The 26,509-nt window shown below is 42.8% G+C and overlaps 3 protein-coding genes across 5 annotated transcripts; 1 reads left to right on the top strand and 2 right to left on the bottom strand.

The window, feature by feature from the left end:
• Positions 1-1,254: 1,254 nt before the first annotated feature.
• TXNDC12 (thioredoxin domain containing 12) lies at positions 1,255-10,845 on the bottom strand. Its single transcript, XM_021529421.3, has 7 exons — positions 10,665-10,845; positions 8,632-8,692; positions 3,819-3,871; positions 3,262-3,335; positions 2,653-2,722; positions 2,480-2,563; positions 1,255-2,080 (listed from the first exon to the last, which is right to left on the bottom strand). The coding sequence occupies exons 1-7, from the start codon at positions 10,753-10,755 to the stop codon at positions 2,001-2,003; spliced, it is 513 nt and encodes a 170-aa protein (XP_021385096.1). The 5' UTR covers positions 10,756-10,845; the 3' UTR covers positions 1,255-2,000.
• KTI12 (KTI12 chromatin associated homolog) lies at positions 5,765-8,625 on the bottom strand. The gene has a single exon (XM_021529410.4). It carries the CDS (start codon positions 7,141-7,143, stop codon positions 6,421-6,423), a length of 723 nt encoding a protein of 240 aa, XP_021385085.3. The 5' UTR covers positions 7,144-8,625; the 3' UTR covers positions 5,765-6,420.
• On the top strand, positions 10,147-25,794 carry BTF3L4 (basic transcription factor 3 like 4). 3 transcript variants are annotated; one of them, XM_021529444.4, is made up of 6 exons: positions 10,147-10,347; positions 12,639-12,702; positions 13,549-13,662; positions 15,706-15,907; positions 17,122-17,181; positions 18,007-20,410. In XM_021529444.4, the coding sequence occupies exons 2-6, from the start codon at positions 12,649-12,651 to the stop codon at positions 18,051-18,053; spliced, it is 477 nt and encodes a 158-aa protein (XP_021385119.1). In that variant the 5' UTR covers positions 10,147-10,347; positions 12,639-12,648; the 3' UTR covers positions 18,054-20,410. The 3 variants fall into 3 exon arrangements, with proteins under 3 accessions (XP_021385119.1, XP_085442384.1, XP_031361419.1); XM_085586258.1 differs by lacking the exons at positions 10,147-10,347; positions 18,007-20,410 and adding exons at positions 11,482-11,533; positions 22,641-25,794; XM_031505559.3 differs by lacking the exon at positions 10,147-10,347 and adding an exon at positions 11,482-11,533.
• Positions 25,795-26,509: the final 715 nt, after the last annotated feature.

Genomic DNA, 26,509 nt, shown 5'->3' with positions numbered 1-26,509 from the left:
CAGATAAAGCTGGGGGAAAAAGGGAATATTTTGGGCAACACAAATCCTTTTTTAAGGCTTATACACATTTTCTTTGAGGTTGATATGACTTGAGAGTAGCTGCTGAGTTCAATTCCACTGTTAATTTACTAGACAATTTGCAAGAGAGGCAAAGGATAAAGCCTGTAGAGTAACTATTAGCAGCTGAGCAGGGTAATTGCAATGTGCAATAATCCCATTAATTCCACTGAGTCCTTGGCTTTTACTACCCAGTTGAGTTTTGGTGCCTAAAATTTCTTCGACAGATTGGTCTGGAAAGTGGAATTCCTAATGCTGCTGAACAGTAAAAATTTATTCAGTACAATTTTCCCTACCTAGTGTCCTCAGATGTCTCCTCAATTAGTATCTGTAGAAAATTATATCCTTGTTTGCTATGGGAAGTTATGGCAAGTGTCTTTTGGATAAGATTTTTTGATAGAGATTACTAATTTGGTGGCTGAGGGGAGAGCACCAGGTGGTGTTTGGCTTTACTATAGCTTTCAACACTGTCTCCCAAAGCATCCCCATAGACAAACTGAGGAAGTGCAACCTAAATAAAAGGGCAGTGGAATGGATGGAAAACTGGCAGGACAGCTGGCCTGAAGGGGGCTCATCATTAGTGGAGTACCCTTGGTACTTTTTAACACCTAACTCTGAGGAAACTGGCAGATGATACAAAGCCAGGGAGAGAGGCTGATATCCATGTAACAGTGGTTGTGCTGCCACTGAGGACTTCAACAGGCTGGAGAAATGGGCAGAGAGGGTTGTCAGGAGGTTCAAGAAAGGGAAGTCCAAAGTCCCTGAACTGGGGAGGAAGAACCTGTGCATCAGTACAGTCTGGAAATCCATTTTGCTGCACAGCAGAACATGGGAATCCAGGTGGAGAACAAGCTGACCATGGGTCAGCAATGCACCCATGGGACAAAGAAGCCCACTGCATGCTGGGTTGCATTAGAAAAAGTGTCGCCAGCAGGTCAAGAGAGGTGATTTTACTCCTCTCTATTCTTCTCTTCAGTTCCAGTAAATAAACACATTGCCTTCAACAGTGTAGGTAGTGTAAGAATGGCTGAATTGTAATTGTATGGAAAGACAAATTATGTATTTTAATTATAAAAAGGAGCAACCTTCATCTGTGACAGTCAACATTAATAATAACAGCACCACAAACAAAAACATATCCCCCCATGCTTAAGAATGTAAAGCTACGCCCTTAACCACAAAACACTCTCTGCATACTTATGTTTAAAAAGGTTTAATTTTTTTCACCCTGGTACAAAAATACAGTACAATGTGATGGCAAGGCATTAGCCAAAAACATTCAAAGAATAAAAGGGGAAACCCCATAAAGCTTCAACATAACCCACCCTCACTTGATGGAACAATCAAAAGGTGAGTGCATAAGGAAAAAGTCAAATTTCTGCCCAAAGGCAAATAAAGATGAATCACACAGTTTTACACAAAAATACATTTGCAGAGCTGATAATTCACATGCTACTTGGACATTCATGAAATGTATTCTACTTGGTGTAGTTGCAGAATTCATGGTTTTGGATATCTAGAAAACAACTGGCCCAGGAACATGCCCCAGTGATGGGAATGCCCAGTAAAACCTATGGCATCACATAATACCAGTGAGAAAAGAGAGATTCAACCCTGATTATTGTCAAAATGATGGCTACTTCTAGTTTTTCCCATCACATTGTGTTCCCTACACACCTCCCTTTTAACACCAAATATTAGAGGTTGTTCAAACACACAGAGGTGTGTTTGCACATTACCCAGTTGCAAAGAACCACCACAGTTCAAACTGCCAGGCAGAGAAAAAACTGTAACTGTTGTGTATGTGTGAACTCCAAACAGGGTTTTTAACCTAACATTGCTGACAGGGGAATTATGTCCCTTCAGTGCATCTACATTCCTGGTCTGTTTAATCATTTCCTCTTAGTTTTGAAGCCATGAAAAGGTATCATTCAGTGTATTCATTATAGTTCATCTCCCAGGTGTTTTTGTTTGAAAGCATCACCTGTCAGCTTCTCCTGGGCCTCCTTCATCCCTTGGACAACTGAAAGATTACACAGAGAGATACCAACCATTAATCTCAGGGTGAAAACATCAAAGTGAACTGGTAATGAAAGTGTTTTAAAACAACACAGTTACAGAATGTACAGATCAATCTGTAAGAAAAAAAAACAATCCTGCACCCTTATCCCAACTATGTGTGGCTGGATCACGCAAATTCCATGATTTCCCATGCCAGAACTGGAGACAAAAGCAGGTCCTAGAGACTTTTAGTAGGTATTAAGGTAAATCATTATTCTGAATATGGTTCCTGAGGCATTAGAGAATTACTCACTCAAACTGTATCTAACCTATCCCAGTTACACTTTAAAGTAACATCACTTCTCTCCACTGCCAAAGCTTCATCTCACTAAAAATGAATTTCAAACAACTCAGCACATACCTTGATCAGCATTGGTATAGAAATACTTGTAGCTGGGGTTTCCCCTCTCATTTATGATTTCTGGATGGACTTTTCCACTGGGGTCTGTGAAATAAGAAATTCAACAGGAAATTTAGACGGAAACAGTAAGAACCCAGTGCTGTGAATGGACACAACAGCTGTGGATATCTTACCCATGAAAAGGATTCTGGGGATGTAACCTCCATCAGGACTAAAGGCTTCATCCTTTGGCTCTTCATCATCCTTCCACAGCAAGGCAGGAGAGAGGAAAGATATTAGCAAGACATCTAACAACACATGGTACCTTTTAACAGAAACAAGTTACTGCCTTCAGGTTCCTTCTACCCTGAGCATTTTACATCTTGAAGAGATGCTAAGTAACTGCAAGGGAAGAAAGCTATTTTTACCTACATAAGTATCATTTGTGAAAACAATATTTTTTTTCTGGTCTGTCAATTTGCATTACCCACCCCACTCTGGTACAGAAATATTTGCTATGTACTGAGAGAATGAACATAAATTCCTTTCTTGTGGAAACTGAATCACACAAGGTACAAACTGTTAAAGAGACAATGGCAGAGAGCCAGGTTTATAAACACAATTAAAATAACCAGACTGAAAAAAAGTATTTTTAAAACAATGAGCTCTATCAATCAATCCTGAATGCCTATTTAGGAGTGCAGGATTTAGGATGTACACAAAACAGGATGCAACCAGTTGAGTCAGAGTCCAAATGCTTCATTACTAGGCAGAACCTGGATGCAGAACAGAAGGCAGCCTACCTCAAGGTTCACCATAACAAAATTATGGGCAAGTTCAGAGATCTCCTTAGATTCAGCAAACTTCGGTTTTAAAGCTAAAGAAAAAAATAAAAACAAGAGGTATGTAAAAGCTGCGAAAATATTTCAGATTTTCAGGTCAATATCAAAATCTCCACTTAATCCCTCCCTCTGGAGAAGTAGCACTTTTCAATAAGCAGTGAGTAAACAGAATATATGTATCCAACCCTTCCAGCCAGGCTCAGAACAGGAGGTAACTGAAGCAATTCCTGCCTGGCAGCCATGGGCTGATGCCTGCCCAACAAACATAGGCGGCTATGTTTGATCCAGTACAACAGAAAAGAAATCCTGCTGTAAACCACCACTCCCACTCAACTACCTCATCCTTTAAGGCTTAGCCATACACCTAGCTTGTTTGTTTGTTATGACAATGCCACTCAATGAAATACAAATACCATTAGTTACATATGGATGCAAAATTCACATTTCTCATGGCTACATGATTTCTGTACAAAGGCTCATCAGAAATTTCAGCATGCTCTAGTATTCAATGCACTTACCTTTGCAAGCTCCACACCAGGACTTGTGGATGATCACCATAAGAGGCAAACCACTACCAAAAATAAGAAAGAAAATTGTCAAAGAAATTCTATTACATGTACAGTTTAACAGTCAAGGCTTCCTCAAAGGCAAAATGTAATGGGAAATAAATCAGATGTAAAGAGATTATGGGGTGCTGTAAGATTGTCTTGCAAAAGGTTTTCCTAATTTTAAAACATGTGATAAACTAATTTATTATAGCTGCCAGCCAATAACTGCTCGTGTAGAGGAGGAGACTTTCTCTTCTTAATTTAGACTTCTCAGATACACAACTGGTCATGCCTTTTTTTCCCTGGATTACTGAAAATGGTTAATGACAGCAGCTGCTTGAGAGATCTCAGGATGGATTTTCATGGCTGCTTAAGTCAATCCAGTGGATGACCTCTCCCCATTACAGCCCACATCTCAGTCACCTCCTGTGACTAAGGCCCTCCACTGAGCAACCAGCAAACCCAAAAACCCAGCAAACCCTTTGACTGCCTGCATGGCTTCCTACACATTTGTATGCTGAAACTAATTGTGATGGATGTGTCCAGTGCCAGGGCTAAGAAGAAGAGGGGGTCTGTGAGGAACTGCAGCCTAAATAAAGTGCAACGCAGAAGGACCCAAGTTATTTTTGTTTTCACTCTTTCCAAATAATTTATTTTACATTTACTAACTATGCTACCCAGAGGTTAAGTTTCCATATAATAATGATATGGCTTCCAGAACAGTAAGAACAGCCCTAAAATTAGGTGGAGGAGAGGAAGGAATCTGGAGAGAACATCCTATATGGATACTTCTTTCAGGATATGCCAAGCAAAGCAAACTGTAAACTTTCTCCAACTGCAATCTCTGCACCATGTTAGGGGATAAAAATAAAGTCAAATTTTCATACACATGAATTATTAACACCTTTGCACACAACAACATTAATTACTAGCAGAACTGATGTATGAGTTTTTCTTTAGGTGTAAATAGACATGAAAGGAAATCTCTAGTTAAGAGTGTTAAGTAATGAACTTTAGAATGAGGAAAGGGTGGAAATGAAGCCATTAACATTTAGAATTGTTCAAACACAAATTTGCAATCTATAATTAATGGACATGTCATCAATTTTATATCTGCTCGCAGTAAGGAGCAAGAATACACATTTCCATAGTAAAGCTTGCATCACCTCAGTGCCCTCTCCCTGACTTCTTTTCATTGTTTCTATAGAGTCCAAAATAATTTTGCTTATTTCTTGAGGAGAGGCTAATTTAAACTGGATTTAAGATTGTTATAATCATCAAGAATCAGTGATTCTTGTTGAAAGAGTTCAATGGTCTGGTGGTTGATACTGCCACACACTTTTTGAAGAGAAATTTTAAAAGCAGATTTTAAATGAAAGTGCTCACTTCCTTGAGATACCAACTCTTAGTCAGTGAGAACTCACAGTGGTTTGAGATAACTGATATGTTTTCTCAGCTTTGTTCTCTTTACTTTGACTGGTAAGATAAACTTATTTATATAAAAATATTTTTGTAGTTCTGCAGTGCATAAAGCCCCTTAGCAGCTGGTGTGCCAGACAGACATTGTAACTGAAGTAACCCTCCCTTCCTGCCCTGTTTAACTGTTTCATGCAAGTGATCACTACATGTACAATTAAAAACAAGTGCCACCATTTATTAGAATGATGAAAGAAGCATCCACCAGAGAGTGAGAAGTTTATATAAGCTGTACCCAAAATTACTGAAAACCTAGCTACCCATCACAGCCAGTACAGACTTGTGAGTTTCACACAGAATAGAAATAAATACATTTATTTCTGTCATTTTAGCTCATTTTTTCCTACAACAGCACTCAAGCAATTTATGTTTTTAAGGGTGTAAAATGATGGTTTTAAGGAAGCATAATGACCTTGAAGAAATAAGACATGGCCAAGTAATTTCAGTAAAATAATCCTGCAGGTAAATTAAGACTTTATTCCATTTAAGGCACAAATTTTATTATTAGATCTGAAACAGAGAAGTTTGAGTCTGTTAAGCCAGCACCCTTTTGCAGTGTGGATTTGAAAATCTCTCTTGGGTCAGTCAGATTTTTTGAAACAGTCACATCCTAAAAAAAGACTGTTCCAGTTCTGGACCTGAAGTCTAGTCCGCAGTTTGACATTATCTGGTAGCAGCTCTTGAAAAGCAATCTTCTTATTCCAGGCATACACATGCCAACTTAGAGGGAAAAGTCTTCCCTACAGTCATCACCTTTTACACCTTCACATCACACTATTTGATTACTGGGGTTTGCATCTCCACAGGAGACTTTCCTTGCTTGGGGATGCACCAGTAGCAATCCTTTTTGCAAGATGCCAGTGGGGAGAAGGCAGGGGTGAGGAACTGTTTCCCCGGAGACCCCCCAGCAGTGCAGCTGGGTCGGCTGCTGCAGGGACACGGCGCCCATCTTCTCAGAGCTGCTGCTGCCAAGTGATCCGATCCGGACAGGTGGGACCCGGGCTCTGCAGGGTCTGTGCCTGCAGCCACATTCCTCCCGCGGCGAGTACTTCGGGGCCGGACCAACGCCACTGCTGGGTGGCACAGGTGACACACTTCACTGGATGCTGCGGCTCAGGTACTGCAGGAACATACTGGCCAGCTGGGGCAGGTTTTCATCGCTGGGCTGCATCTTGGTGTAGCTGATGAACTGCCTCCGCAGCCGGCTCAGCTCGGCCACGCTCACGGGCCGGCTCAGCACCAGCCCCTCGGCCACGCCGGGGACGCGGATGGTCTCCCCGGGCTGTGCCCCGCTCCTCTGCGCGGCCAGCACGGCGGCCAGCACGTCCTGGGTGACGCGGTCCAGCTGGTGCAGGAAGCCGCAGGACTGCAGCGGCTGCGTGCGGGTGGAGCGGTGCGGCGGCGGCGGGGCGCTCTCGAACAGCGCGGCGCGGATGGCGCCCAGCGGCAGCGGCTCCTCCCCGCTCACCGTGAACAGCGGCCGGTCCCAGCGGCAGCTCGGGTCGGGCTCCTCGAAGGGCGGCTCGTCGGGGCCGCCCGCGCCGCCGGCGCAGTGCAGGAGGCAGCGCGCCGTGCCCGCCTGCCGCGCCGCGCAGTACAGCTCGTAGCGGATGCTCCGCAGCTCGTTGCCCGCGTCCACGATCACCACGTCCCGCCGGCTCAGCCGCCGCTCCACCTCGGCCCGCAGCGCCGCCCGGCCGCCCTCAGCCTCGGCCACGACGTGCGCCGCCCGCTCCGGGCCGCCCAGCGCCTCCCGCAGCTCGGCCGCCCGCCGGCTCTTGCCGCTGCCGGGCCGCCCGCACAGCACCACCAGCGGCATCGCCCCGCCAGCGGCAGCGGACCCGGACGTGGAGCGACTGCTTCCGCCGCTCACGCTGCCCGGAGCGGCCCGCCCCGCGCTCCTCCTCCCCGCCCCAGCACGGCCCTGGCACCGCGACACCGCCCTGCGAGGCGTCCCGCGTAAAAACGCCGTCGCAGCGGTTGGTAGAACGAAGGGACCGCGCCCTCGGCCGCAAGAAACTTAAAACTGAGAAGTCCCCAGCATCCCATGACATTCTAGATTTTACAGAAATGAAATGGAAGGTTTGGAACTTCCTAGACCACCGGCTGTCGTGCATCTCACTTGATGCATCCCAGATAATTTTGTGTAATTTTTCATTTCCTGATTTATGGTCAGACATAGGAGAAAAAAAATGCACTTTTTACGTTTATATTTTCCTTGCAACTAGTAGTTTTCTCCCAATCCTTCAATTCAATAACACTCAAATGCTGCCGCGCTCAAATCAGCGAGCAGACCTGTGCATCAGCAGTGAGAGTGTGGCTCACACCCAACCCCATCCCTTGCTGCAGGGTCTTTTTGAGCAGGAACACTAATCCCACCTAAACCTGAGAGTTCAGACTTTGCCATCCCTCCCACCCTCTTCTGTCTCATTTTAAACCTTCCTCTGCTGCTGCTACAATTATAACTGTAAAAACTGAAATAATCTATTTTTAGTTTGTTTTTTTTTTTTTTTTCAAAAATGCTAAAGTATCAAGTTAGAAAAACTTGTAAGACTTCTGAAGTGTACCATCTGGGTTAATTCAGTGTTTGCACTGGAGTGCAGAACTTGCCAGATGGATCAGTTTGAGAGCAGAGCTAAATTAAACAGCAAACCTGGAAGGCATGAGCAAATTCTGCTCATGTCAGCATTGTCAGATCGAGGTTATAAAGTTAAAATGCAAGTAGAATTTATAAGCATGCCATTCTCCTTCTCGGATTTCAACAAGAAGCAGAAGAAACTCTGAGAAAGAAAAAAAGTCATGATGTCATTTTTCATTGTCATTGTTCTTTTTAGAATTTAGGCTTAGCCCAAACCAGGTTCTGTCAGTTCACTACAGCTTGAAACTTCCAGGTTTTTGCTGCAGATGGAAACAAAATACCTCATGCTGAGACCTCATCTATACAGGCACAAGGAATTTTAGGGAAGCTCTTAGCACTGCTGATTTTAAGGGCATTGAGCACCACTTACACTTGCATTTGTGTGTTGGAGAACCATATCTTTCTTTACTGTGATAAATATTTTCTTGTTTCAAGGACATGCTAGGGCTTCAATTATTTAATTAGACTGCAGTGATTATACCTAGCTGGTGCCTTAGCAAACTTAACAAAATTCTGTATTTTCTCTCCTGTAGGGATCTGAAGAGTTTCCTAAATCACCCTCAGTTCTGTTAAAAGAGACTATTTTCTGTGGTTAAATTTACGCCTGAAATAGAACCATTGTGAATGCTTCTGAAGAGAAATTTCTGTATTTAAAACCAACAAACATACCTGGCTGCTGCCTCTTTCTTCCCATCTTCTAGTGTTCTCCAATGAATATGATCTCCAAAACCTGCCAGAGAGAGGAGTTTATAAATGCTGCATAATTTAACATGTCAGCTAATAGAGGAAAACAGCCCAACACTCGAGTATTTTCAACTCATTTTATATTCTTTTTTTAAAGACAACTATAGCCCCACTTCTGGAAAGACTTCTGCAAATACTTAAAGCCCACACAGTTGTATGAGGAATCCCACTGAAATTAATTAGCAAAAACATACCATGCTCATGAATATTTCTATATATGTATGTCAATGACACTAAAATCCCCCAAACAGATATTAAAATTGAAGTGCCTTCTGATTATTCTCCGTTCTTTTTCATTCTGTGAACATTTATTATCTGATGAGTGACAAATTAAACATCTCAGCATTTGGCTTCCTAAATCCCACTGAAGGTGAACTAAACTGAAAATTAAAAATTTCAAGGCGAACATATGATCACTAATTGCTCTAAAGCTATTATGCTAAGTATTCCTGCTGATGATAATAGCATGGAAGAGCAAGAAAGAACACCATTATACAGATTTCTGAGTGTTATAGTGACTGAACGATGCAGGAAACGTTTTATCTGACATCCAGATAACAAGTCTTGTTATGTCAATTGACTTAAGAGTGAGTCAGGGTATGTTTAACAGCTGTAAAGCAGTGACTGCCAGGGTTGGGCTTTTTTAGTAGCCAACAGAGCACATAGTCAAATGCCCCCTGGAAAGCGTAGATGAAGGAGATCCAGGAACTGTACAAAGAGGAACTCTCTTGGAACACCTCCTCAGAGGTCTTGGTTCCAGTAATTAACAATTACTGTGCTGGATGGCCAAACATGAGCCTTGGTTTGCCCCTTCCCATCCCTAAGTTTCAGATTAGTCAGGAACCCACCATGCCCGAGGTGCCTAGGGGAGATTTTGGGAGCTGCAGAGAGATCAGGAGCCACAGACTGCCCAGTGCAGACATAGGGGAAAGTGGACATTTTCTCCAGTACACAACTAGGGCAAAGAATCTGGAGAAAGCCCAAAACAGTGTCAGCAAATCTTTGGGCCGCCTCTGTTCAGCATCCAGGAGGTGTGGACACAGGCACAGTGTTTGATCTCTGCTGATACAAGCAACTGTGAACCTAAGTGATGCAACACATCAAAGAGATGTGGAGATGCCTCATCCCTGTCCCCTCACACCCACACAGCAAGTGCTGAGGCAGCCCCCGACACAGGACTACATTTGTACGAGCTCAACATCCCAGAGCAAAAACCCAGATGGAATAGCACAAGTCACGTTTACCCAGAATATTGACATGTCAGATTTCAGTCGAAGGCCAAAATGTTAAAATAGGAAAAACCTTCTATTGTTCTAGCTGGGAAACACTTTTCAAAAGCTTTTCTGTATTTAAAACAAACCCCACTTCGTGGTGAACTACAGTGTGTTTTTAAAAGCATTGCCCAACACATTACAGAGTGTATCTTTTGAATGAAAGTCATTTGGGGAATTAAAGGGTGAATGGCTGGCTGGGATCCACACCACAGCTTTGCTGTCATTGATCAAATTGGTTACAACCAGCCTTGAGGAGGAGATTTACCTCTACGGCAGAGCCACCACTCGGGAAGAAGCCCAGGCCCCGGATGAACCGGGCTATTAGACACGGTAATTAGGCAAGGAGCCCGGGCAAGCCAGGAGCGAGGTGAGAAGCGGGCACGAAGGGCAAGGGGAGCCGCGGGCGGAGGGAAGGGCCATTCACGCCTGCCAGGAGCCCGGCGGGGCTCGGGGCAGGCAGGGGCACCGCGGGGCTGCTCCCCAGAGCCCTCAGAAAGGCTTCGGCCAGAACCCGACCGCAACGGCGGAGACCCCGCGAAGCCCCCCGCGCCTCCACAGCCCGAAGCTGCGCCCTTTGCTCCCGCCCGGCGGCCCCGCGGGCTGAGGGGAACGTGCCGTGCCCCCGCCCGGTGGCCGCGAGTGGGGACAGGAATTGGGGGAAGCCGAAGAAAGCGTTTGTCTGACCCTTTCCGAGCCCTCCCGCGGCGGAGGCGGCGCAGGCCGCCAGCACCAGGCACAGGCAGAGGACGGAGGCTGCCGCGGGCTGAGCCTTCATGGTGTCTGCGCGGAAAGCGGCGGCACGGCCCGGAACCTCCGGACAGGACAGGACCCGCTTAGCTAGACTTTTTTTTTTTTTTTCCTCCTCTTTTTTTTTTTTTTTTTTTTTTTTTTTTCTCTTTCCCCGTTTTTAAAGCCCGGGAAGTGATGTGTGGCGGATGTGGGCGGTGCGCCGCTCCGACGGCTCGGCCCCCGGTGCTGGGGGAGGCAGCCGCGGGAGCGGTGTGGGGGGCTCGGCATGGGCTCAGCTCCTTACGGGGTAGGAGTCATCGCACCGGGGCCCCGAGTCCTGGTTAGTCCCCCTGGGCAAACCCCAGCGTTATCCCGACGGGAGCAGGCAGCGGTGGGAGGGGAGTGGTTCCGGGTTTATTTTCTCTTTCACAAATAAACGCTTTTGTCGCGCTGCTCTCTGGAGTTGCCTGGCTGTCGGGAAAGCAAATCCGACCGCAAGCGCAGCGTGTGAGGGAGGCTTCCCTGAGAGGGACAGAGCGAGTGGTGACGCGTTTGGAAGCGCCGCGTCCCAGTTTGGGTCACAGGGCACCGCTCCCTGCCCCGAGGCGCGGGTGACTGCCGCTCCCTGGAGACTACAACTCCCAGGAGCCCTTGCTCGCCACACGGCCGCCTCTATGTAAATGAGGTGGGCGGGCCCGCCCGTCTGCGGGCGGGCTGGCGCCGTCACGTGGCGCGGCGCTTCCTTTCTCTGTGCGCCTCTCTTTCCTTCCTCGGCCGCCATCTTGTTCTCGCCGCGTGTTGGCCGCGGGCTCCGCCGCGCTCAGGTGAGGGGGCCGCTCTTCCCGCGTCCCGCTGTCTCCGTGTCCCGGGACCGCCGCGTCCCGCTGCCGCCGCGTCCCCGCCGTCCTGAGGCGGGCGGCGCGCCGCGGCAGCTCGGTCCCGTCCCCTTGGGAAGTACTGGGCCGTTCCTGGGGGAGAGGCCGAGCGAGCGATCCCCTTGTGCGGGGGCTGCCCTGGCTCGCGGGGCCGCGGCTCTGCCGTGAGACCGCGGTTACACGGGCTCCTGAGGGATGAGCCGTGTTCGAGCCGTGTTCCCGTGCTGTGGGGCTGCCCAGCGAGCCACCCCGAGCCCCTTCCCCCGCCGCCCCGCGGGGTCTCCGTGCGCCGATCCCTGCCCCGCTCCCGCTCTGCCCCCGCTCGTTCCCGGCACAAAGCACATGCGGGGATTTCTGGGGATCACTGGTGGCTCGCTGGGGCAGAGCAGCGAAACGCATTCATTTTGGTGGAAGGCTTGAGGCCTTTTTTCACACGTTATGGATTTTCGGGGCTTTTAGCCTTTAAAGGTCCCTTCTGACTCGTGGGAGAAGCACTGCACAAAATTCGCGGTCACTGTATTGGATGAAAAGCTGCCAGAAGTTCATGTAGTAAATATGTCCATACACGAAGTTCACAGAGTTTGGATCTCGCTTATTAGTCATAAGTATAATAGATTAATTCCATGAATACTATCCCAGGTAGTTTAGTGGTGACTGTGTCCCTGGACCCTCGTAAAGATGGTGTTTTCCCAGACCCAGTTCTCTGTGCTCGTTTGGGTCTGGTTGGAGCCAGTAATTCAGTTAAATACTTCCAGCAATAAACTGGCATCTTGGAAATGAGTACCTTGGCCTGATGCAGAATGAAACGTCCTGTAGAGTTGCCTCATCTTGGCATAGACGCTTCAGCTAAATGTGCGTCCTTCCTACTGCAGGACCACTATGGATAGTTTAGGGGGTATAATTTGAAAGCTCTGTTTTTGTGTGTTTGTTCGACACACTGTTTTGGGTGATGTTCTAGAAGTTTGAAAAACCTGCTGCAATCGTAAGAGTGCTTTTAACATGGACTGTGACTTTTTGTTATTACTGTTAAGTTGAACTTGTTCTTGCTCTTTAGACGTAGCACTATGAACCAAGAAAAACTGGCCAAGCTTCAAGCGCAGGTCCGAATAGGAGGAAAGGTAAGAAAACCACCAGAGATGCTTTTGAAAGCATGGACTGAAGCTCATAGAAAGAGAAGAAAAAAATTATTCTCAGGTTTGACTAATACAGGTTTTGTGTGATCTGGCCTGTAGTGCAGCTACCTGAAACACAAGTTTCTTTCAGTTCACAACGGCTGGATGAGCAGTTTCCAGTGTGTAAGCATTGTTCTAATTCAATGACTTGTTGTGACCTGTGAAAGCTCCAGCTAATCTCACCTGTTGGATGTCCCAGTTATGCCTTTATGGTCTTCCTGTTGGGGATTTTCTTCTTTGTGCCTGCTTCAGGCACTGGCTGTGCACTGAGCTGTTTCTTTTCTCTGAGCTAATGGGTGGTTAATATGACCGATAAAAGGGCATGTTGTTTGTTCAGTGTGGGTGCTCATCCCCTTGTAGGAATGATTGTACAGAAGTTTTCAAAGCAGGAATTCCAAAATTGCTGTCTGTGGAACACTCTGAAAGCGTTAATGACTTGGTTGCCAAAGTGGAACTATTTTAATCACTGTATTTGTGCTTTGTTTTGGAAAAAGTATCTTGGGGAAACTTTGTTCTGTATTGCTCAATAATAAGTAGTATTTTTGTAGGCTGGGTGAGTGGAAGGGAAAATGTACTGCTGTTTACTATTTCTTTGGTCTTTATGCTTAAGAAAAAACTTAAAATTGGGAATGGTGGGCAAAGCTGTAGGTAAAGGGAAATAAGTTGAGAATAGTTTTTGTCTACAGAAATGTCTCATAACTTGAAAGATATTGCTCAGACTGTGCCCTGACTTTTGCAATTAGTCTTTGTGAGATTTTGAGGAGAGCTGACTTTTGTCTCGATTCTTCCCAGGGAACAGCTCGCAGAAAGAAGAAGGTGGTACACAGAACAGCTACAGCTGATGACAAAAAACTTCAGAGTTCCCTCAAAAAACTGGCTGTAAATAACATTGCTGGCATTGAAGAGGTATAGTGAAAAAATAAGTGTTTCCTGTTTGAAGTTAAATTCAATCTGCTGTTTTGGTTGTGGTGTGGTGTGGTTTGCCTTTCTTTTTACAACAGTTTTATCTTCCAAGCAAAAGCATAGAGATCTGGTTATTGAGAGGTAATGTTGTTTGATGATTGTTGCCTCATTGACATTAATGTGTATGTGCCTGGAGAAGGAAAGGTGCAGGTTCTGCTGGCCAGGCAATGTGTGGTGGAGGTAGTAAGCTGTGTGCTGTATGTGTGTGTGTGTGTGTCTTGCATTTATTGCAGAACAAAGCTTCTCTTCATTCTTGACTTTTATGAATTTGATTACTTGCTCTAAAGCAAAGAGCAGTAAATGTACATGGACTGTGCAGGCACATCTAGAGCAAGTGTGGTGCAGAGTATGAAGGAAGGTTTAGAAACACCTTGACTAAGAACTTGAGTCTGTATTATCAAAATTAGGACCTTTTACTGCGAAAAATTGCTGGAATTGTTTGTAGTAGTTACAGGAAATGTTTTTTTACAGCAGTGCAGAGTCTCCACAGAGGCAGCTTCTGTGTTAATGTAAGTGGGAATGTGAAGGTTTCAGGTGTTCCTTGAATGCCTCTCATTTACATGTATTAATAAAACATGTTTTCCATAACAGTATAGGGAGTGACCCTCATATATGGGAAGAGAAGTAGTTTTCTCCATCATGAGCTCAGTGTGGCTGCAGTGCTTGTACTCCTTCGTTAAAGAAGTGCAGTATTTGATCTCTGATTAATTAATTGAAGCAGGATTGCAACGTGCATGGAGAAGTGCATTCCTCTCTTCCAAAGGCAAATGCAGATTTGGTGTGGTTTGCCTGTAAGTTTTCAGACCTCTGTTACAGAAACAGTTCAGTGTGTCTGTTTTCTTGAACTTAATACAAATATGCAGAGCTGTATGAACTAAAGAAAGATATGGTTCTTCTTAGTGTATGTTCAGGGTTTTTTTTGTGCACAGAGCACAGGATCTTTATTCAGACAGTTATTAAGGAATTTAAATATCTCAGTGTAGGAAGACGATGCAAAATGTTTCTACCTTGATAGCAAGAGACATAATTGTGGAAGGTTTTATTCAAGTGAACGCAAGTTGACCTTGGTAAGCTTCGTGCAGATAGAAAAGTAATGTTGAGTCAAGCATGAATAACACATTTGTGTCATTTTGAAAGAGGCTTTTAAGTAACAGGATAACTGTGCTTGAAGCTTTTACCATTTCCCCATGGGCAAAGGACAGGATATTGCTTAGTTTTGCAGGAAAGCGGCACACCTGGATTTCCTGTTCAAAACGTATTTGGAACTCTGCTGCTGTGTAAGGATTGAGGACTTAGATGTTTTTGTATTTTAGATGTCGTTTCTAGTTCTGAATCCCTCTTTTCTCCCTGTAACTTAAAAACATTGCTTAATATTTTTTTCATGTAAGTTTAATACCACTATTGTGTTGGATGGGTAGAAGTCTCTTCCTACGGTCAGACAATTATTTTTTGCATAATAGTTTATCCATGCCCAGAAGAAAAAGCTTTTCAGCTTTCTAAAGCAGCCACTACACTGACTGTAAGGTAGAACTTTTGGTGATTCAGAAGGCCAGGGAAGAAGAGGAGAGCAGGATCACTGTGTGGTGTCCTTAGTCTTAAGAGCCCTCATGGAATTATTGGGAAGGTATTGGAAGTCTATTCTAGTGCAGTGGGTACATAATCCCCCAGTGCTGCATGTGCATCCCTGCCTTGAGCCAGTGTGAGTCCTGTGCCTCTTGTCAGCTGGGAAGAAGCAGGAATGTTTTCCTGGTAGGTGACACAGGTACCTGTGAAAGGCAGTGGCTTAACCTGATGTGGCACGGTGCTGCTGTTGGAGCTTTGAATTTAGATGGTGTTAATTCCAGGTGCTTTTATCGTATTATCCTTTAGGAGGAGTTCTAGTTCTGTAATTTTTGATTTTTCAAATCTAGATTTTAGTTACAATGCTTGTGTAACAAGATGCTGCAACACTTAGGTAAGGTAAATGTTATTAATATATTTAAACAGGTGAACATGATAAAAGATGATGGAACAGTTATTCACTTCAACAATCCCAAGGTTCAAGCTTCCCTCTCTGCCAACACTTTTGCAATTACTGGTCATGCAGAAGCTAAACCGATCACAGAAATGCTTCCAGGCATCTTAAGCCAGCTTGGTGCTGACAGCTTAACAAGTCTCAGGAAGTTAGCTGAACAATTCCCAAGACAAGGTAGGTCTTTTTGGAATATTTCATAGCTGACTTAAAGGACATGTGAACTACTGAAAGTTTTAACCCAAATTTAACAAAAGCATGTGACTTAAAAAGTCAGAAGTGTGTGTGTGCTTTTATTTGCCACAGTTTTGGAAGTAGAGGGTGGGGGACAACCTTTCTTTTTATCTTTGTTGATTCAAGATTGCATAGTCATGCCCTGATTTAAAAGAAATATATAAGTCTGGTACGCTATGATAGAAGGTGTACAACTGTATATGGCAGACTGCTATGGGGAAAGCAAGTTCATGTTTTTACTTGGAAAAACTCAACCAGTTCTTTTTGTCAGGGAACCTATTCTGTTTTCTTTCTTCATAAAAAACATATTTCTATTGCAGTTATAGAAGGAAAAAAAAATGTTATTCTGGTCTACAATTTACTTTGGCATTCAAGCAATACTTTAAAAAAAACCTAGTTAAAAATCATAGTTTTAATGGAAAACTAAAAAAAAAAACCAAGTCACAGTTATGCATATGATTCTTTATTTTCTATTAGTTTTAAAACTTTGGGAGCATGGGTGGAGGGGTGTATGTGGTATAAGTATTACTGTAATTTTACAGTTAAAAAATGAAGATTAGGTACAGTTCCAGTTTAGACTGCTATGGCCATTAAAATGACTGTTGTTGGATGTGTTGCAGTTTTGTTCGGAATGGAATATACATCACTTGTTCTAATGTTTTCAACAAACATTTATTCCTTTTAAATCAGTTTTAATTTCTCCAACATTTATGTTCAGAGTTTAAAAGGGTTTGTCTTTCTTTAGCAATGCATAAATACCTTCTAAAATTTAGAGGGATGGATCATCATAAGTATATTTGAATCATACGATACGTTGGTCATATTGGTTGGTGCCATATTATTGTTGCATTAAAACATGGAACTTCCCTTGGAAGCTTGAGTCATGCTAGGGGTTTTCTGTATCATTTGATCTCTTTCAAACACTATGAATACTCCATAGCATCTGGAAATGGCTCCGCTAATGCTTTGCTGCCAGAATATCCCTAAGGGAACCTTTTGGTCATGCTGTTAACTCTCAGTACCTGGTCATTTGTGTGTTTGTCACTATTGGGGACTGGGGAAGTGCTTGATTTTTTCATATATATGGTTTTTATTTTATTGTGTGAGTGTCCCTGATTCTGTATTATGAGAACTCAGCACCAAATTTCTTTTTATAGTGTTGGATAGTAAAGCACCAAAATCTGAAGATATTGATGAAGAAGATGATGATGTTCCAGGTGGGCACATACACACTTTTATATTCACTTAATAGATAAATATGTAGCTTTTGATGTGATCAGACTTCTTGCTTGCAAAGGCAGACTTCTTATATAGGACAGTGTTAAAATATAACTTGGGATTCCAGCTTTTGAAGAAGGGATTACCTTGTGAAACTACCTTAATTATTGAGTGAAATTAGGTTAAAATAGTTTCAGTGAGGTTGATCAGGTATCTAAATATACAAACAGAGGTTTAGGACTCCAAAATGGCATAATTGGCAGGTTGTTTTCATATCAGGGTCTGGAGTGGGATTTTTTATTTCTGTAGCTGAAGAAAAAAGGCTTATGTCAGTGTCTGAAAAAAATATAAGTACTTTATTTGTCAGCAAATAACTATTTTATCAATAACCATATTGCACTGTATCCTTTGGTATGGTGTGTTAGCTATAACAACATACATGTGGATCAGAGATTCAGTTCCTCCTGCTTTGGCACTGGTTTATTTCTTTGTGACCTTGCATAAAATTCAATTCTCTAAAACGCCAGACATTCTTTAAAGAATGCTGATGCTCAGAACTCAACTACAGCTAGTAGAGCATCTTTGAAAATCAGATCTTAATCACTTAATGTTAAAATTTTCACTGTTCTGCATTTCTAGTTCTTTGTATACATTTAAACAACCAATATTTTCTAAAGCCCTTTGAAATCTGTCCATAAAGAAATGGTTTCCCTAAGTGTAATTAAGTACTACTTAATCTTTCATGTAACTATATGCATTTTCATTAAATTTACAAAGGTAATCTTACTGGCCATTACTGTATTAAATATCTTCATCTTTTTCAGATCTCGTAGAAAATTTTGATGAAGCATCAAAGAATGAAGCTAACTAAAACATTAATAGTTCTGGAAGCTGGCATGGACTAGATTTAAGAAATCAGCTATGTGGTTCCAAAGTTTTAAAGAAACAGAGAACATCATCTGTTAATAGTTCAGTAATATAAATATTTTGTATTTTTATGATGCTGTTTGTTCAGCATTTTCTGTCAGTTGATTTTGCATTTTGCACTTACTCCCAGGATCTACTCTTTTGGTCAAAAAGAAATGTCAGTGCAGTTTGAGGGGTGTGTGTATGTGTGTGGGTGTACGTATAGTGGAGAACAAATTGGAGAACACATATTTAACCATTTACCCTTTTCTTTTGGAAGTAGAAATAAAATGAATCTTCAGCATCATTACTTTGATTATCACCAAATAGTGCACAGAGGGAGTTAAGATTAACGTTTTGTCCACGTTTTGTGACCTGAAGGCATTACACCATTAAAACTTGGGCTTAATTTGCTGTAACTATTGTACTTGCAGGTGTGTTTCTCAATGTACATGTATTTATCAACCTTGTGTTGATCCCAGGTTTTAGGGGTGGTGAGCAATTTTTTTTCTTAATTTTTTTTTTTTTTTGTTTCTAAAGTTTTGATAGAAGCTGATATTTGACTCCTTTCATGTAGACTTAGCAGTATGTTCTCCTGTTGGTTACTAAAGTATTTCCCAGTCAAAAGAAAAACACCTTGGTTCTCTGCTGTCAGGTCACTTCCTTCTAAGCTTGGAGGTCTGGTTGGTAACAGTCCAGTGCACCAGTTTTGCACAGTAACAGGTTTTTGCTTGAATAACTTCAAGCTGTTCTCTTGGCATGACTGCATTTACTAGCAGCTGATGATCCACTCTCATTCTTAGGGCACTAGGAACTAAATGCACTGTGTGAACAATGTTCAGGGTGGGAGGAAAGAGTTGTTGACACTTTGCCTTGCTTCCTGCTGGGCAGTCTGTGCAGTGACTAGCTCTAAAGGGACTTTTTTTTTTTTCTTTTTTTTCTTTCTTTTTTTTTTTTTTTGCCTGTAACTTAACCTTGGCCTATAACCTACCTCTAGGTTTGGTGTCATCTATATAGTAGCTTCTTACAAAACACAAATGCTCCTCGGGCATAAGGAGGACATTGGGAGGTACTGTTGGTACAGTGCAGTATTTATGACCTTTCTTTAAAATGCTTAATGTGAAGCTGTTTTCTCAGAGGCTCTTTCAAGGTTCTTGATGTAATGTGCATTACAGTATAGTTAGACATCATTGTAACCTCTGTCAAGGGCAGCTGTGGCTTACAAAAGCCACTTTTTTTTTTCTCTACATCTGTCACTTAACTATGGCTTAATTGGAACATATCAGCTTTTGGTGTAGGCTCTCATATGCTAGAGAACTGAAATAGTACAAGCAAACAGTCCATGAGTTCTGGAGACTTTGTGAACCCACGGAAGTTGAGCTGTAGTGGTTCATCAGCTGAACTCGGTTCATTTTCTAGGCTTCGTTCAGTTTTTCTTGTTATATTTTATATACTATGTGGATCTTACTACAAAATAAAATAACAGTAAAAAGAGGAAATGCTCCCCCCTGTGTGTTGTCTGCTTCTCCCACCAGCACTGGCTGAGGAAAGCAGGTGGATGCAGCAGCTGTTGGAGACAGCACTGCATTCTTGGTGACAGTGACCAAGGAAGACCAGGGGCTAGGGAGGGTCGTGTTAGAGCTCTAGGATTTCACACTCCCTATACTCACTCCTATTTTCTCTGTGGTGTTGAAAGAAACTTTTGTTTGTTGTATGGCTGATCAGCTGCATATGGTTTGTTCTGTTCATAAGGAGGAGATATCTCCACAAATGTGTGCTCAGCCACATGGAATTGTCTTCTGCTGCCTCTGTGAGCCCAGGGAGCAAAGCAAGGACATGAGGCCACAGGTAGTTGCAGTGTTCGTCTGTTTGCTTAAGAGGCACAAGTGAAGAACCTTTCCAAGTAGCAACTGTACAGAATTGATACATGGGACATCCCCTTTCTAAATACTAATGAGATACTGAAAATTCCTGCTTGTTCATTCTGATGTAGGAGGTATGTCAAAAGTAATTCTGTGAGAGATTAAAAGTAAGCCTTGGAAACAATGATTCCCTCAGTTTATATAGCTGAACTTTGATTCCTACAAGATACTGATTTAGTTTTTGCTCTTAAATTTACATGTTAAACCCTCAAATTTTTCCTACGTTGACAACCAGTAAACTAACTAACTATGCTAGGTTATGTAGTTATATTATCTTCAGTTTTTTCACTGTATCTGGAAACAGTCAACTACTTATGATTTGCTGCTGGAAATACTAGAGCTTATCAATCATTAAACTGATTTTAATTAAAAGTAGCCTATTGAGGCTGTTGTGGGAAAAGCTCTTTTTCTTTTGCATTTATTCATGGTATAACACAAACAGTGTTTGTACATGCTGATGGAAATGCATGGTTGCTAAAAATAGTTTTGGGGAGTGTTGGTAAATAAAAACTCCCCTCATAAAGGTGAACACTAAGTTCTTCTTTCCTTGGGTTGAAGCATGATAACCACCATACTTCTGAAACCCTTGTGCTTACTTGCTCACTAGTTAACTCTGCTGTTGTATTAAAAATACTGATAATGCTACTGACATGTTAAATAACTTAGCAGTGATTGGAAAGTAGGCAGATGGAGCAGAAAGGAAATTGAAATGTCTCCTGGGTTGTGAGGGAGTCAGAGCTCTATCAGTGAAAATCAAAGAATCTGCAAATGCATGAGACAGCAAACACTGACCTTCCTGCCCTGCCTGCTGGTGCACGTGTGTAGTTCCCTAGTTTATGACTGGGAAACCTGGGTCTGGCTGGTTTCTCTGAGGCAGGAGAGAAGTCTGAAAAGCTGCAATTGTTTCACAGTTTTCTCTATGGAAAAGAAATGCCTGTGTGTGATGGATGCCGGGGTTACAGCACAGGCAGTTACCACTGGCTGCATGGATTTCCCATGCAGAGCTGGAGGACAAAGTGAATTTACAGCTGGGAATGTTTGTAGGGTGGAAAGAGTTAATATAAAAAGGACATTTAATGCACAATACAGACCTTGGATTTTTTGTTTTTAGCTTTTGTTATATAGCAATACTTGAGCACAGGAATTATAAGGATGTATTTAGAACTGCTGTGGAAATATGTTGATAACTTGCTCATATTTGTCAACTTTCCATGGGAACTAGGAGTTGCTATGACCTCCCTTCTGCCAGGATCTTCACAAATAATGTTTTGGATTTGGTGTGTACAAAATGAGCACTGGAGGTCTTACAGCTGATTTAATTAGTGACCAGTGGGTTGATTGACCAGTGTACTTCTGTTAGCAGGAAGGAATTGAGGAAGCCATAAAAGCACAGTAAAGCTGTGCTACATATGAGATGAATTAATGTCTCTACTGAGGAAGGTCCAGGAAGGATCCTCCTGAGATTCCTTGGAATCAGAACCCATGCAGCTCTGGACAGTAGGAATTTACAGAGGGCTGAGCAGACTGCCCCTTAGGTGAAGGTGAGTTGAGTGCATTTTTCGACTAGCACTGAAGATCAGTCTGCTTATATTATTCGAAGTCAATACTGGTTTGCTTACAAAGTGAGTAGTCTTTATTCTGGGGATCCAGATTTCACTAACTAAATGATCCCTGTTTTGTGCTTGGGCAAATGAAGTGGTGCAGAAAAGAAGCACATCACAACAGCAGCCACTGCAGCTTCACAGAAGTGACAGCACAAATGCAGGGAATGGTTAGTCTTTAACTGCTTTCTCATTAAATATTTTTTTTTAATCCCTCCCTTTTAAGTACTAGTTTGCAGATACTGAAGAACTTAATGGATTTATCCAGAAACATGAGGGATGCAGTATCAGGGATTTGGGGAGCAAGCAAAGATACTATTTCTAAAATTGGTATTCTTGGTATGTTTGGGTGGAAGCTTGGGTTGGTATCTAGAGCATGGTTATTGGGGTTTTCATTTCACATCCACCACTGTTACAGGACAAGAAAAAACAGACTTGTACATCTTCCAGGGCCTTTGCCTTTATTTCAGGAGTACTGCTCTGCCTCCTCTATGTGCTTTGTAAATGAATGAATAACCAAACTGGATGTTTCTTGAGAGGAGAGAGCTACACCTCTGTGCAATTGGTATAAAAAGCTACTTCTATGTGCTAAACAACATGGTATTTGGTGGGTTCTCTGTGCTCTTAAATTCCCTATCGCTAAGCAACAGACCCCCAGCTTGTTCAGATGCTGCTTCTTTGTCAACTGTTATTTGTCAGATTCTTACATATTAGACAGCATCTCCTTGAATTTTGCATTGCAGGTAGATTTTTGTAGCTAAACAAAATTAATTGCCTCTTCAAAGTAAAAGGAGTTCAACTGCTCATTTGAGTTTTTGAAGTTGTGATATTTTTGTTAAAGTATGAATGCTAAGGCAAACAGAAACAAAAAACCTTATTCCAAGGCCTTTTGACCTTTCAGTGCACATATCCCAGCTGAATAAAAGGAGTTATGCAACCTCATTGGACTTTCTTGCAACATCCTTGTTGCAGCTATAGTAACTGCTTATGTCAAAAAGTAATATTAGAAAGTATTTAATGTATTTTTAGATTCTGTCTAATGCAACTTAGCTGATAAAGAAGAGCCAGTGCTGTGAGACCAGCTCTCTACAGACATTGGGAAGTGTGGCGCAAACAACATTTTGAGCACATCAGGCCATGTGTGAAGCTGGAAATTTCCAAGCAATGCAAATGATTGCCTGACATAGGTAAGTGAAGATGTAAAATCTCAGCAGATGTCAGCAGGATGTCAGACCTTTGCACACCACAAGTGAAGCTCCCTGAAGAGCTTTCACTGATTTCTGGCTTTTCTGCTGCCAACAGAGCAAGGCTTCCCCTTCCTTTGCTTTCCCAAACTGACTCCTGAGGTCAGCTAGACCAGCTTGCTCTGAAGCTACAGGAGCCTTTGCCTCACCACCTGCCAATGAGCTTAAAACGTTTGGGAGATAAAGGTTAACCCCCTAACAGGGAAATGTTTGCAGGCAGGCTGGGTGGGGATGGCCAGCAGCAAAGCAGCTTCACAGGCTGGACTGAGCTGGCCTTTGAGCCCTGCTGCTGCTGGGGCTTGGCAAGACACTGTAGGGCAGCTTGTGCTGCTGCTGCCAGGGTCCTACCGAGTTTGGGACGAGGGGAGGATTTGTCATATTGAAGTCTTGGGTGATGATGTCATCAGATCCTCTAACTTGCAATTTGTTTTAAATTTTTTGTTGTGAAATAGGAATTCTGTCCAGTTCACTCTTCCTGCACCATGGGCAGATATAAGCTGCCCATGTGAGCCCAGCGTGCCCTCACTGCCCTCTACCCCAGCCACCCTACTGCTCCACAGCTGCACAGCCTTCCCAGTGAGCCTGTTCTGCATGTCTCCTAGGTGAACACTGATTTACTGGGGCAAGCTGCTGAAGTTTTGCTGTTCCATGCTGCAGGTTCTTGTTCACTGAAAATCACTTTAAAATTTACTGACTGAGGTATTTAGTATGGAATTTCCACTTTTGTGACAAGATCAAGTTTCAAATGGTTTTTGACACATGCTGTTGAATTGAAGACTACCCTAGTTTGCTTACAGCGTTGTTATAATCTCCAGGGAGTAACAATGCAACTAAATTCCTGCTCTGTTAATTTTGAAACCTTTGCTCTGTTGCTGGAGACTTGGCCTGCTCTGTGATTAGTGACATTTTGCATGTTTCTGAAAGAATGCAAATGCGGCCTAAAATAATTTTTACTTTGAATAAGGATTTCTTCCCTTGTATATCTTAAGTTTCCCAAGCCTGCTTCAACAGTTTAACTGAAAGACATCAGGCTTTCTCACAATCTCCTGATGGATATTTGGGCAATTTGCTGAGGCTTCTTCTATTTTGACATAAAAGTGACGCCAGTCTTCTGAAAAACAGGGGATGTGTTATTTTCTAGTCTTTACTATGTCACCTTTCAGCAGCATTTCAGTGTTGTAAATTATTAACTTTTGAACACAGGGATATTATTGCCTCTAACTCTTCTCCTGCCCTTTGAGTTACAGGGTTGCTTTCATTGGCAGTGTGCACTGAGAAATCATGTTGGCCACTTGCAGCCCTAAAATTGTAATAGTTTATCCCATTACATGGTGATTTTTCCAGCTCAGTTCTCCTGAGAACCTTGAAATAGGTTTTCCATAAAAGTATTTGAGACACTCTTTTTTTCTTTTAAAGGCTATAGTCAAATTTGAAGGGATAATCTAGCTATTGTTTCCAGTGGAATATATGTTCTATCCTGATGATTTTGTAAATTATAGAGGATTTTTATATTACAGTCTGGGTCACTGAGAACCTGGTGAGTTCTTTGAACAAGCTTGCTTGTTCTTTGGCTACAAGCAAACATCATTAGCATCTTAAGTAATGGAAACTCTTCCATGAAAAATGCACACAGTCTTATTGGTTTTAATCTGCACAAGCACTTCATGGATTTGCAGTAAACTGTAATAAAAGGTTTAGATGTCTTATACTTCCATTTCCTCAATGGCTCACAGTAGCACCATCAGGAATGTACAGCCATTGTGTTTGCCTTTGTGACTGCAGTTCTGTCATCTTCCTTTCTCAATAGCTGTTGTGGTATTGTCTGAGAAACAGGACTACTGAATTTGACAGCCATCACAGTGTGCTGATGCTTCCAAACTGCTCAGGTTCTCGTGTTCATTATGGTTCCGGATGGCCAGAATTTGCTGGAAAAGAAAAAAGAAAAGTACTAACTATTCAGAACAAGAATTCACTTGTATTGAAAAAATATGGTGAGCAATTCTTTTTATTAATTTCTCTGTTGAGACATATTAATCTGTGTTAAAATTTGTATGAGATGTGCCTTGGTTTGATTTTTACCTCTTTATCTTAACACTTAGACAAGCCAAGATAAGAGAGGTGATTAAATACTTGTCCTCAATTACTCCTGCCCTCATAATCAGTCCAATGAAGAATTCCTGCAGGAGGAATTACATGCATTGGTCTACTTGCACAAAAACAAGGTTTAACAGTTGTTCCTACCATATTCAAGTAATTCTGTTAAAGCAGAAACAATGCCAGTTTTATACTTGGAGTGTCTCTCTGGTCTGATGAAAGCAAAATAAAAGACAGATGTCAAAGATGCCAAAGAGCATTTTTCTTTCTCATTCCCCCACTCTCTTCCCCCAATAGTGAAGTTTCTTGATGTACGTGCTATTATTTACTGTGCCCTATTTAATTCTGTGTCATAGTCAAAATTATTTGAAAGGGTTCTGGCACTTTGAAATGGGGTACCAGCCTTTTTTGGCAAACTCAAAGCATTCATCTGACTGACTGCCGAGGTACAAACATGAACAACACACAGACATCTCTCACTGAGATGTTGAGGAAATAGCTGGTCAGGCCTTCCCAATTGTCTGACTCACAGCACTCCACAAAATATCAATCACGTGATTTAGCAAGGCATAAATAAGCTTGAGGTGTTTTTTTTATAGGCTTAATTACACCTGGTGAAGCAATGTCTTTTTGCTTGAGCAGGGAGTTGCTACACTGCTGTAAAGGCAAACCAGTGCCAGGAGAACAGGAAGGTTCCAGCAGAGCCATGGAGTTCATGGGACAAGCAGGATGAGTGTGTGGACACCTCCATGGCATTTGGTGGTGGGCTTTGCCTGTGATGGTAAGACCGACTGATTCCCTGTTTGCCATCCTGCTGACTCAATAAATTATATGATCAAGATGAACATGTGTGTTTCAGATTTTTTTCTTGTTGTTTGTTTGGGTCATTTCCTCCCTCATATGGTCTGGTGAAAGAGGAATGAACCAATGGGAAGTGGGCATGCCTGCCTAGAATAATTAGTGGTTGCATAATTAAAATAATTAGTCAGGAGATCTTTGCATAAACCCAGTGACACTATTGTTCCTTTAACTCCATTTTTGTGGCTTAATATCTATAAGAAATGATGGTTTTGAGGTTACATTAAAGATCATAATCACTTTCATCCCCCCTTGCCACATTCCAGTGTCTGCAGCATTCTAGACTTGTCCAGCCTAACACCCTAACACCACACCTGGCAAATAGGAATTTTAAGTATGTTTCCATGAATAAGGAGGCCAGCACAGGCTGGTATGTGAAGCATTTGCTAAGCTTGCACAACTGCAACCAATGGGGTATTTTCCACCATTAGGGGAAGGGGCTGGAGCCAATGCCTCCCCAGCCACTGCTGGGCTAATGCTGGGACCCCAAGGATTGCCTGTCGAACACTGCAGGTGAGTGCTCAGGGGAGAACACAATGTTCCATTGATGTTGCATCATCGTATTGTGTAATGGGCCTTGCTGGATACTAACTCCTTTGTTAGACTGCTCTCTGTGAAGACACAGAATAAAAGATGTCCCTTTACCTTAAACCTCCATGGGGATTGTAAAATTAATGGCAACTGGTTTTCAGTAGTTGTGAA

The sequence above is a fragment of the Lonchura striata genome, chromosome 8 (assembly GCF_050655825.1).
Source record: "Lonchura striata isolate lonStrDom1 chromosome 8, ASM5065582v1, whole genome shotgun sequence".
NCBI lineage: Eukaryota > Metazoa > Chordata > Aves > Passeriformes > Estrildidae > Lonchura > Lonchura striata.
This window is presented reverse-complemented; position numbering and strand designations above follow the sequence as displayed.

Bases quoted from the DNA above. Each gene is read 5' to 3' on its own strand.
- KTI12 (XM_021529410.4), bottom strand. From the start codon at position 7,143: ATGCCGCTGGTGGTGCTGTGCGGGCGGCCCGGCAGCGGCAAGAGCCGG.
- TXNDC12 (XM_021529421.3), bottom strand. From the start codon at position 10,755: ATGAAGGCTCAGCCCGCGGCAGCCTCCGTCCTCTGCCTGTGCCTGGTG. The intron at 2,723-3,261 runs GTAGGCTGCCTT...TTGCTGTGGAAG, and splicing joins TTGTTATGGTGAACCTTGAG to GATGATGAAGAGCCAAAGGA. The intron at 2,081-2,479 runs GTATGTGCTGAG...GTAATCTTTCAG, and splicing joins CTATACCAATGCTGATCAAG to TTGTCCAAGGGATGAAGGAG.
- BTF3L4 (XM_021529444.4), top strand. From the start codon at position 12,649: ATGAACCAAGAAAAACTGGCCAAGCTTCAAGCGCAGGTCCGAATAGGA. The intron at 12,703-13,548 runs GTAAGAAAACCA...GATTCTTCCCAG, and splicing joins AGGTCCGAATAGGAGGAAAG to GGAACAGCTCGCAGAAAGAA. The intron at 15,908-17,121 runs GTAGGTCTTTTT...TTCTTTTTATAG, and splicing joins TGAACAATTCCCAAGACAAG to TGTTGGATAGTAAAGCACCA.